We start from the raw sequence: 12,180 nt of genomic DNA on the forward strand, positions 1-12,180 counted from the left end.
ACAACTTGGTATAATTCTTCCTTAATTATTTAAATTGCTGCACTCACATCTATCAGTTCAATGAGAATGTAGTCATAAACTTCCATAATACCCGTTAAGAAAAAAGTATACCAACTGTTCTGGCACTGGTTTGGTAGTTCCCGTATATCTTTTTGAGCTCTTTTCATTTTCTCCCATTTTTCTAGTTTGTATTCCTTCCTTCAGCTGTTCTATTACAGTGATTTTCCTATTTAAAATTTTTCAAAGAGATAAATTGAAGCAGTCTCCAAATTTCTGTCAGAAAACCCTTCTGGCTTTTTTGACAAGATGATAAATGTCTTTACAATATAGTTTTACTTCACGTTCAGCATAGTTTCAGTGCAAATGTTAACGCAGTAATACCTAATAACAACACAATTTACACATTGGGAGAACACAGATGTTGAATATTTATATGCACTTCTGCCAGAGTACTCTTAATGACATAGTAACGCAATCACATTTTCAGCCTGAGTAAATGTAATTGCTTTTGATGCTATGTTTTCAGAAGGTCTGTTTATTCAGCTAATAAAAGTGATGACATGCATAATACTAATACGCCAGTGCCTGTGTGTGAAACCTGAGGCATCATACTGTATGATCCATATACACGGGTGTTTTTAGGGTGTTTTAGAGATTTAACACTAGCTGAAAGCCAGCGTGGAGAGCAATGAACTGCTGGTTTTAGCCTGAACACAAAAGCACCAACCCTTTGACTTGCTATAAGCCCGCTTTTTACCTTTTGTGCCCCTGAGGGCTTGCAGGACATGGACTGCACAGGCAAGCTGAAGCCATGAGGTAGTTTTATGAGCAGCCCCCCACACAGATGTCCTAGTTTTACTTCAGGGTGGCCACCCATCTGCAAGGCCCATTTTCCCATGTATTTTAGGAGTGCTTGGAGCCCCTGCGCCACAGGGCCTGCTGCTGCCGAAGGATCCCTGAGGCACCAAACAACCCGCCGCAGGAAGACAGCATTGAGATGGGAAAACCCAGCTATGTGAGGTGATTTTTATTTTATTAAGCGGAGAGGCAGATGCTGGGTACAGGTTCAGCAAGCGCTACGCCCTGAGGGGAACGGTCACTCCCCCACAGACCAACGGCCACAAGCTCCAACGGCCGCACAGCCTGCCTTAGCCCCGCCCATTCCCCTTCTCTCCTCCCATTGGCTCCTCGGCTGCCATTGCCCGCCAATCCCCGACCGCGCTCCGCAACGCCGCTCCGTCCCCTTCCCGCGCCCGCTGCCGCCGGCGCGCAGCGAGGCGCCGTCAGGCGGGGGCGGGTCAGGGCGGTGTTAGCCCCGCCCCTCCCCTACCGGCCGTCCCGTCCGTCAGCCAAGCGGGCTGGCGATTGGCCGGCGCGGGCGGAGCGGGGCGGTGTGAGGCGGTGTGGGGCGGTGTGGCCCCGCCCCCGCGTGGGCCGGGGCTGAGGCGATGGCCGGCACGGCGGCACCGCGGTCCCGCAAGGTGCGTGTGGGGCGAGGGGTACCGAGGGGAGCAGGAGGTTACCGCCGGTCTGCAGTCGGGTCTCAGCCCTCTCTTGGGGCACCTCATTAGACCCTGGGTGCGCTGGGAGGGGGGTGAGGGGGTGTCCCCGCCGGGCGCGGGGCTGGGCCGTGGGGTAACGGCTCCTGAGGGGGAGTCGGGCCTTCCGGCTCTGGACGCCTTTGCTTTCCTGGGCTTAAGCCCGGCCGCCCTTCCTCAGGGCTCGTCGGGCTGATGTGCGTCGGTAAGGGGCGCCGCAGTGAGCTCTGTGTTCACATCCGTGTTTTGTGCTGTAACTGTAGTTTATTCTTAATATCCCCAAAGCTCAGGTGTCCGTTTATCGAGCTTGGTTTCATTCTACAACATATGTTCGTTCGTGTGTCAGCCCTTGTCCGTGCTGTTCAGTGAATTAATGAATGCTGCGGAAATTAATGAAGCTTCCTGCAGTAAAGGCATGTTTTGTGACATGAAAACTGCAAGATTTATTCCCTAATGGCAGCAGTGTCCCCTGCCCTCCTCCCCCCCTTCCAACCCACTGTTGGTCAGAGAGTTGTAAATTACCTTTAAGTGATCTGCCTCAGCAAAATTTCTTGGAATTAGTGAGCAATGGCAGACTTCAATCATGCTGTGAAAGTACTTAATGAAGATCAAAGTATATTTCTGTAATCAACAGGCACTGTCTTCTGGAAGACTAACAGGAGCAGCTAAATTAACAAATGGAAGAAAACAGTAAGACCTTAATCATTAATACCGTCTAAGATTGAGCGTATGTGTGAGTGTTTGGGAACCTTATACTTGTCGTACCTCACAACTAGCCAAAAATTCTTTGTATGTATAAGAAAACATTTTTAGCTGAAAGGCAGTACGGACAGGTTCTAAGCAGCCCATGAATAGACAAACACAAACTGAATAGAAATTTTGCCTGTAGAAATACAGGGTTCACTCTGTCTGCATGTTTTTATTTATAAAAGATTGAATTTGTATAGTTGCTGGCCGTACACAAGACTGCTGAGTAAAGACTGAATTCTCCTTTGATACAAGATGTTAACATCTGCTAAGCATGTTTGTTGCAGCAATGTAAAGTTTTCAGAATGAGAAAGATACTTTGTTTTTTGTTAAAACTAATTTACTTTAGTTTGCTATTATTGAATTAAAGTACAGTTTTTTAGTTTGCAGCATATTAAGGAGGTAGTATAAACATTGAGTTTGACTTTTTCAGATTTGGCTTAAGAAAAGGATGTCATTCTGATGTGGAGTCTGGATATTCTCTCTATTCAACTGACTCTGACGATCAGGTAATTAAACTACTTTATTTGTTTATCATCTCTGTTATCTAAAGAAAATGGAAATTGGAATACCTTGAATAGTAGAAGAAAAACACATTAATTTGCATCTGGACTAGAAATAGCTCCTGCAAAGCTTAGCAAGAATGTTTATACTGCATCTTGCAGATACCCGCAGGTTGGCTTTGTGTGCAGTGGGTTTGGCTCTGAGAAATCTCATTAAGGCAGAGGATACCTTTTGCAAACACAACTATGCTGTTTATGGACTAGAGCTGGCCCTGGCAGAACCCTAGCCATATCTATTAGGTTTGGTGCTGAAAAGATTGAGTTGTATGGAGTCAGTGCTGTTTTCTGTGTAGTGCTGAGTCAGTTATCTCCAAAATAGAAATAGGCTGTAGATAATAGCTTAACTGTGCATGTAAATAAGAATAAAAACCACATGCATGCAATTACCAAAATGTAAAATCCAGCAAGTGGACACGTGTGCAAGAACACAGTTCAGGGTTTTTTGTAAAATTTGCATGTTTGCAAACTTTCATGTAATTGCAAAGTAATACATGGAAAATGACATGGGTTTGCAGGCTATCCGTTGTTCTTTTTCAGATGACAGAGTGGGGAACGCTCACCTCTAAAATAGCATCTTGGTTTATTGAAAGAAAACAGTGCTACTCATTTTCTGACTGCAGTATTCTTTGTGCAGGTTGATAGCGTTCATAATGGACTTGACCGTTGTGCAGCTTTACTGAAGAATATCTTACAAAATGAGGCTACAGGTTGTACCTATTGAAAATTGAAGTTATGTCTTTAGTTTTTGTTAGACTGTTTTGATTTGTTTGGTTGACTAGTTTTTCTTTCAAGTAATGCTAGGAAAGGACACTATCCATAAACGACCTGGGAAAACAACTTCCATTAAAATTACGTCCAAGCCTTTGCTAACCAAAGGAAATACTTCTAAGAAGAAAGGGTTGAAAAAAACCACTACTCTTGCCCACGTCCAAAAAGAAATTGGTAAGTGGGCTTTCTTGGGCTTGCTTTTTTCTCAGACAAAATTGAGAGACTCCTCAATTTACCGAGATATAACAAGGCTTCAGATAATTGTTGTCGTTTGTTATAGGTTGATCCGGGCTGGATCCACAAAAGGACGTAGACATTACTCATTGCCTTTTAGAAACCTTAAATGTTTACTAAACAGTTACTAAAACTCACAAATGTTTGAGCTTTGTGTACAAGGAAGAAAGTTGAGTGCATTTACATCACCAAGTTCAGCTGGCAGGAAGTGTGGAGGAGAATGATAATATCCATGCCCTGTTTCTCTTGGACAGTGAAGCATTACAGTGCTTGATCTCTGTTTGGGATATGCAGCTATAAGCTGTCCTGGAGTTAGGTGTCTAGCCAGGCTTTTCTCAAAGATCAGTTTCTGGAAAATGTTGCAATAAATAATAAGAACTCAAATGGTTTAGTGGCCAGAGCACTTGAACGGAAAGGTAGATGGACTACTCCAGGCTGAGTTGGTCCCAGTTGAAATACTTCACTTTTATTAGTGTTTCTCCCTCTATCCACTCTGTGTCTTTTGCGTGATTTCTAATCTAGTAGACAGGTGGGGGCTGTAGAGTAGGTATGTAGCAGAATGCCTTTTTTGTTAATTGTACAAGGTGAGCACATAGCTGATATCTTTCTGGCACTGTAAAATATGGAGTTTTAATTATACCTCGCATAAGAAGATGAGATTTGGAGAGTGCTTTGGTATGGGTTGTTTCAAATAGCCTAAAAGCTTAGGAAGCAGCTAAGCAGAGACTTGCATTTTAGAACTGGCCTTCTGCAGGATTAGATCTCTCTGCGTCCCTCAAGGACAGCAGTCAGTCCAACTGGCTTGGGTTGCTCTGTCTGGAAAAAAAAAAAGATGGATTAATTTACTAGTGAGTAAAAATCTGACTGTAATTTTAGGCTGTGGGATGTTTTGGTTTTCTTTTTCAAAGGAACCTGCCAGAGTCTGCCTGGAAACACATGGGTTTGTGTAGATTGAGAAGACAGACAACTTCAGCTGTTTTGTTGGGTTTTTTTCCCTCTATAGTGCCAATATCAAATAGAAAACTTGCCTTGTTCACCACACCTTCTACTGAGAAAGAATTTTCCAGTGCAGCACAGAATCAGATGGTTCAACCGATTCATGTGCCTTCCAGTCAACACTCTCCTGTGTCGCATCAGAAACTGTGCGAGCATGTGCAAACTCAGATGTCTCTGATAACTGGCCAACCACCACAGAACAGTGATGAAATTCCTACTCTGACTCCTCTTCCTACCTCAAATCATGGTTAGTGAAACTATTAATGTAGAGCCTGCTATTTTACTGTATGAGTTTTGCCTAAAATTGCCCTGATCTATGAGTGTTGTTTCATTTTAGGATGTCAAAATGTTACAGCTTCTAATTATCGATTACCTACCTCCACGTCAACTCTGTCCCTGCAGCATTCAGCTAATCCCTTATCTACTCAGTCAGTAAGTAAAAGTTTGATTCTGACTATTGATAAACGTTTTAAATTTGCACTGCCTATTTATTTATACATTTATGCAGGTGGGCAGGTTAAAGGAAAAAAATTGCGTATTTCAACCCATAGTGACGAACAGAATAAATAGCGAGAGAAAACACTGGTCTTTAAAATACGTTTTATATAGACACCAAAAAATGAAATTAGAAGCATTTCAACTGGCGGCTTGTTTCTGCATGGTGAATTCTGTAATGGAGAGCAAACATGGAAGGTGCAGGAAATTATTCATTACTGTTAATAATTATGTTCTCAGTAACACACATTAGGATTATTAACCAACTCCTAATAAAAGAAATCATATCTCATATGTAGCTTTTCCCTGCCAATGATCAAGCTGATTATTTCTTCAGACACTGTATTATCTTAGAGCCACATTTTAAAATACTTGTGTATTTCAGGGTATAGAGTAGAACTAACTAGAGAGTACCAACTGCCACGTTGGTAAATGTGGTAAAGGGCTTGCACCTTCAAATTGTAAGATTGTAGACTTACCTTCCATCTGCTGGCAGTCCATGTATAGCTAGTGCTGTCCTTCACTTTTAAGAAATTCATCTACATAAAATACTGAAAGGTAACACTATTGTCTTATTTTTTTCTTCCCTGTTCTGGTCTTATTCAAGGAATGAGTGCTCATAAAGCAAAAAAAACAAAACCAAAATGCTGTTGGGTTGTCTTTACAGAACAGCTGAAAAAGAACTGTGCTTTAATATTGCCAATAACACTTAAGAGAAAGGTGATCTAAACTAGATTTACATTTTAATTACTCCTTAACACACTGGAAAATTATGCGATCAATGAACTGTTTTTGCTTTTACGATTTGCAAAGAATGATCAATATTACATTGAGTAAGAGAAGGGGTTTTTGGTTTGTTTTTTTTAAGATTTAAAAAAATATCCATGTTAATTTTTTGTTTAATATCAATATTCTTTATGCAGGATGTTCCTGTAGATGTTGGCAATGAATGTGTGCCAGAGATGGGAGGACCTGTGGTTTGCCCAGTAGTTTCCGCCGCTTCTACTACTGCTGCACAAATGCAATCTGCCACTGCTCTTCCTAGTGTGATCCCTTGTACAGCATCAGGTACAGCAAGTAGCTCTACAGTGCCACCACTCATCCCATCATCTGGCAGAGAGATGACTCCAAACCATGATCAACAGATAAAAGAAGCAGATTTGATAAGATGCATACAAGCCCACCTGACCCTGTTACAATCACATGAAATGATGAACGGCAGGACTGAACAGAAGCACCATCATCATTGTCCAGCAAAACATGCTGCTTCAAGTAACAAGGAGGAGGATACTTCAGAAGAACACAGTGAGGACACTGTCAGCGAAGAAGACGAATTAAATGTACTTGATACAGCCCCAGTGAGAGATACAAGCTGTAATAATACTTTTGGGAAGAAAGTTCTAAAATCTAGAAAAGAAAGCCCAGAAGAAACTGCCTATAAAGTTAAGACTGTAAAATATCTTCTGGGAGAGCTCAGAGCACTAATAACGGATCAAGGTGAGGACATTTTCATTGTGCAGTAGAGTGATTGCATACAAGTAACATAAGAGCCGCATTAAATGAGCGAGCACTTCAGTTTCTGGAAGTTGTATGTGTCAGATGATATTTGACATCTTAGGGTGGTTTTTCCACAACTGCAATAGCTTCATGGGTCACTCTGGATAAATATTAAATTATTTTTTGGAGTATTTTAACATTATTGTAACAGCTAGGATAAAGATTGTTCTCATTTCACATACAGTGTTTTCCCCTGAGAAAGGAAAGGCAACAGGGCAGACAGATCACAAGAGCAGTCCCACCAAGGCTGGTCGGAGAGATGGTGGGTTGTGATTTATCAAGAACCTAAAGCATGGTTTTCATAGTCAAGCTTAAAAATTTTAAATAAGTAGTTAAATTAAAGGTGAGGTTTTCTTGGGGAAAAAAGGACAGATACTATTGGATCACTTTGTAGATTGCTTAATCACATATAAAATATTACTGTCATGTTACAGGCTTATATGTTTATGAGGTCTTTTTTTCCCCTCACCTCTTGCAGATGATTCAGAAATGTTGAGGCTGATGAATGAAGTAGAAGACTGCATATCATTGCTCCCAGCTGTAGTGGGAAGTACGAATATACAAGCTGAAATAGCACTAGCTTTACAGCCTCTCCGAAGTGAAAATGCACAGCTGCGTAGGTTAGTAACTCATCAGTGATACTGTATTTACTGCAAATGTGCCTAAAGTGTCTTTAACTGTTCTGTTCTAAATTGCTTATTTTAGAATTATTATGGTGTAAGTGTTGTGGCCCTTCCATTCTTGCCTATGCAGTTTTTATATATTAGAAAGTGTGTTGGTAAAGCTATGTAGTTTAAAAATAAATAATTAACACATAGCAAGACTTCAGGTAATGCTGATGTTTTAGTAGCAGCAGGTACATCATGATTGGATCTTTTTCTAGCGGCATCAATGTATCATTCTCTCTGAAAACTGCAGTATTGAGATAGTTAGCCTGCTAATATTCTTTTGAAGTATATTCTGAAATGCAAAAATGTCTTTCATTTCAGGGAAGCTCTCAAATACACAAGTGGGTAGCACTTTACTTCAGAACAGAGGGAAAGATATTTATCAGAACTTGCAAAGGGGCTTTTTTTGTTGAAGAAATATAGGAATGTAAGAAAAATGCATTATTAAAATGTTTTTATATTTCTGAAATGTTCTGTAACATTTAATTCTCAGTAGCAACTTCTTACCAAACTAATTTAAAATGCAGTGATTTTGAACTTACTCTGAACTTTCTGAATTTGTGCTTTTCCACAATTCACGTTTAGGAGACTAAGAATATTAAACCAGCAACTTGGGGAACGAGAAAGAAGTGAGAAGGCATCTGGACAGAGCTGCAACTATGAATGTAAAGTACTGCAAGAATGATGCTTGTTCGGGACTTTTTGTTAAAGCTTTGTTTAAATAGATAGACAACATAAAGATATAGATGGATATATAAATAATAACAGTATCTGTTGTGGCCTTTAGTGGCAGCTGAACCAAGTGTTGTGGGTCTATTTGTGCAACTGCATCTGCATAGATAGTTGTGCCTGTTTAGACTCCACTTAGTGAGACTCAGCTCTTCAGCTGCCGAGCAGATTATTTTTCCTTATGTGCCTCTTAAAATGACATATTAGATAATTAAGAAGAAAGCTTGAGTTTTGTCTTGCTGCCTCAAAAAAACCCTTCTTCTATCTAAGCAAAATTCATATTACCAAGATTATTTAAAAACTTAGTTTGATTTAGAAATTCAAACTGTACCACACAAAACACTTAAACTTTTTATGTTTTATTTTTGGTAGTAGTTTCTTTGCAGTCCTTGAATATGATGCTCCAAAGTCAATTGAAAGAATCACTGAAAGGCCTCGAGTCACTACAGGCTAAAAATGAAGAACTACTTAAAATAATAGAAAGTCAGAAAGAAGAAAATAAACATCTTGCAAAAGATATTCAAAATAAAGAAGAAGAATTGCTTGAAAACAAACAGCATTATGATATTCATTCCACCAAGCTCAAGATTGGTATGTGTTTTGATCTTGTTTATTCTTCATTTAGTATTTTAAAACTTAAAATAAATAATTAGGTAAATTCTTCCTGGCATTTTAGAAGTGGAAGAGGCACTAGGAAATGTGAAAAACCTTCAGTTTAAGCTGGAAGCTTCAGAGAAAGAAAATAAGATTTTGGGCATAACGTTACGTCAGCGTGATGCAGAAGTTAACAGACTGCGTGAATTAACCAGGTACTTACTGGCTAAGCTATTGTTTTGCCTCTAGACACCACTTTTTGTTTGTTTGTTTCATACTTTGGGTTATTGTAATCTTAGTATCTTGGTGGTAGGAGGTCATGCAGGCTAAAATCTCTCTTTATAGCTAGTTCTGCTACAGTGGTGCTATAACTTTGTTAAAACAGAGTTGCCGTGCTCCATGACTTGAGTTCTGTTGTAAAGCAAAATGCTATCTGCTGTAACTCGTGCAAAGTTTTAACTCTTAGTTGCAGACCTGTCGATAAGGAGCTCCATGTGGTGTGCATGACCTGAAAACGTACTGATATTTCCCTTGAAGCTGTGGAATTTGGAAACTAACTCTTAACCTGAATTAAGGAGGGATTATCTTTTTTTCTTTCTTTCTTTACACTGGTTCAGAAATTGGTCTGTTTCGAGACGAACTTGCAGAAAGATCTGTCTTCAGGACCCATAGCAAGCTCTTCCTGTGGGAATGAGTAGTCCTTTCTTTAATTCTACCCACATTTGAAGTAGATTATGCCCAGATGTTAATTATTCGTAAGGGTGGGAGTTCTTGGATCACTGAATGAAGGTGATGTTACTTGTAATTTTTTAGAACTATTACTGTGAATTTGTTTCATCATGGCCTTTTATGATGAACATGGTGGCAAGCTGGGATACTTCAGTACCTTTTTGCACATGCAGAGGATATGTACATAAAATTTGTTTGGACATGATGTGCACAGGAAGTTAAACTGTTGTCTGTCTTGTTCATAGTTGATACTGATTGGAATGACAGAGTATTTTTAATCAGTGCTTCAGATTCTTTAGTACAAGTTCAGATACGTGACACGCTTCTACGACTATTATACTGACCACCAGATGGTAGTATAATGATGTCTGTTTACACTTGTATAGGTATATGCTATATACATAAGCATTTAAGCATTCATTTCTTTTGATGTAGCAGGCAGAAAATGAGAGAGTTATTTCTTTTATTGTATTTTTTTATTTAGATGCAATGAGAAGAATAATTCGGGAAAAATGTCACTGATTTCGATAACTTTCTATATGCTTTGTAACAGTTTTTTGACATTAATTTATTTTATTTTGCAGTATTTAAAGCAGGTGAATCGTGAATAACCTTGAACTTCAGTGGGTTGTGCTATTTTAGTTGTTTTATAGGCACATTTCTCTGAGCTGAAGAAAAAATTCAAGAAACTTGGAACTGGTTCACATTTATACTACATCCTATGACAACACATAGAAGGAGAATAGGAACTTTGCTGCAGTCTGATAGATCTAATGTTCTGGTTTTATATAAAAGTTTTTTTTTTAAATAGGTGCTAAAAACAGCTAATCTGATTAATTGATCTTATCTTAACAGAACCTTGCAGGGCAGTATGGCCAAGCTTCTGTCTGACCTCACAGTAGACAACATTAGGCCCAAACCTGAAAAAGGTCTCTCGAAGTCTCTTTTGGAAGACCATGAAAAGCAAATGCAACCTGATCCATTTCCTGGGAGTACTTCAGTAATGACATACCTTAAAAAATTAGAAATGGATCATATTTTGACAGATACAGAACTTCAATTCTCAAATAAAAGTGGAGAATTAGAAATGGGAAATCTAGCCTATGAAAAGTTGGCTGCTGAAGGACGTAAAATAAACAGTACATTCTCAGAAGGAGGAACATCAACTCCCAGAATACTACGAACCTCACTGAAGCAAGATGCAGAAACAGTTAGGGATTCTGTGACTTTACTAGATGACCAAAGCAAGTTGGATGAGACTGTTTATATTCCACTGACTAGCAGCGCCTCTAAAAAACAGTTGCCAGCGTCTGAAAGAACTGGTGTGCTACCCCAAAGTAGAGGGGCTTGTAAGATGTTGGACTACCACTGTGAGCTCTCAGACTCCGTGCAGCAGAATGGATGTGATATTGCAAAGGATCCAACTACTCTGGGTAAATTGAGTGCTGGGTACAGTGTGAAAAAGACTCTGGAACACACACTTGAAGTTACAGGGGATAAAGTGAAGCCAGAAGGAGACAAAGTCCAAATGAGGCCAAAAGGCACTCCAAGTGGAGCTGCAAAAGACTTCACAGACAAACCAGATCAGCTTCAGCCTGGCGCACACCCTCGCATACCAAAGCAATTTACAAAAGAGATTTCTCAGAAAAAAGGCACTGAAATACCTGATTTTAGTTCCATTTTATTTGATGATATATCAGGGAAGTCTGAGTGGAGTGCATCTTCTTTCTCAACTTTTACTTCTCGAGATGAAGAGGACTTTAAGAATAGCTTAGCAGCCTTGGATGCCAACATAGCTAGGTTACAAAGAACTCTGCAAAATAGCGTTATGAAACAATGAGTACAAGGAAACAAAATGGGGTGCGCTTATTTGGATTATTTAGGTTTTTCTGAAGTAATGAGTATGGCACTAAGGAATATCTGTATTTTTTGGTATGAAATTATTTGTTCTTAGTTGTTTAAATTATGGATGGGATTTGTTCGTCATTAAGCTATGGTGCTGGTTCCCTTGATGTGTACAACTTGAAATAACTGGTATAAATGTCTTTTTTTTTTTAAATTATGACTTAGGTTTATACTCTTTAATTGCAAAATTAATTCTTAGAACAGCGCTTGATAATTCTTTAAGAAATCAGTGTGCTGTTAGTAATACAGTTTTTCTATTAAATGATAAAATACACTTGCATGTTTTTACTGTCTGCTTTTTCAAAGTAGTAGGAACAGCATTGAGAGAGGTGCATTTTAAGTCACAGAGGTGATAAAGAGAAATTTTTATTTCGTTATAACTTGACTGTTGTAAAATCAGATGCATAGTTATATTCCTTGGTTATGACCATATATCTCAAGAAATTAGCTCCTTGTTCTGGTTCACCATGAAGGTGTGCAAAAAGTAGTGTCAATATCAAAGAAATAGGCGGGCAGGACTTCTTATTCAGCTGCGTTGCTTCTTAATCCAAGTGGAGTTTAATCGAGAAGTGGGAGTTTAACTGATGAAAGTGGAGCTGCCTTGAACTTAAAAAGTGTTCTGCCTTGACTAGTGGTTGGTTGTTTTTTCAAGAAGAA

The 12,180-nt window shown here is 39.4% G+C and overlaps 1 protein-coding gene across 4 annotated transcripts; it reads left to right on the forward strand.

Moving 5' to 3' along the window:
- The first annotated feature begins 1,397 nt into the window (after positions 1–1,397).
- Positions 1,398–11,797, forward strand: CCDC14 (coiled-coil domain containing 14). Of its 4 annotated transcripts, none has more exons than XM_063342068.1 (13): positions 1,398–1,481; positions 2,173–2,228; positions 2,719–2,794; positions 3,483–3,555; positions 3,641–3,790; positions 4,854–5,093; positions 5,184–5,278; positions 6,265–6,838; positions 7,377–7,518; positions 8,152–8,231; positions 8,668–8,886; positions 8,972–9,104; positions 10,474–11,797. In XM_063342068.1, the coding sequence occupies exons 1-13, from the start codon at positions 1,449–1,451 to the stop codon at positions 11,456–11,458; spliced, it is 2,856 nt and encodes a 951-aa protein (XP_063198138.1). In that variant the 5' UTR covers positions 1,398–1,448; the 3' UTR covers positions 11,459–11,797. The 4 variants fall into 4 exon arrangements, with proteins under 4 accessions (XP_063198138.1, XP_063198139.1, XP_063198140.1 ...); XM_063342069.1 differs by having other exon boundaries at positions 3,650–3,790; XM_063342070.1 differs by lacking the exons at positions 1,398–1,481; positions 2,173–2,228 and having other exon boundaries at positions 3,628–3,790.
- The last annotated feature ends 383 nt before the right edge of the window (positions 11,798–12,180 follow it).

This window comes from Chroicocephalus ridibundus, chromosome 7 (genome assembly GCF_963924245.1).
Source record: "Chroicocephalus ridibundus chromosome 7, bChrRid1.1, whole genome shotgun sequence".
Classification (NCBI taxonomy): domain Eukaryota; kingdom Metazoa; phylum Chordata; class Aves; order Charadriiformes; family Laridae; genus Chroicocephalus; species Chroicocephalus ridibundus.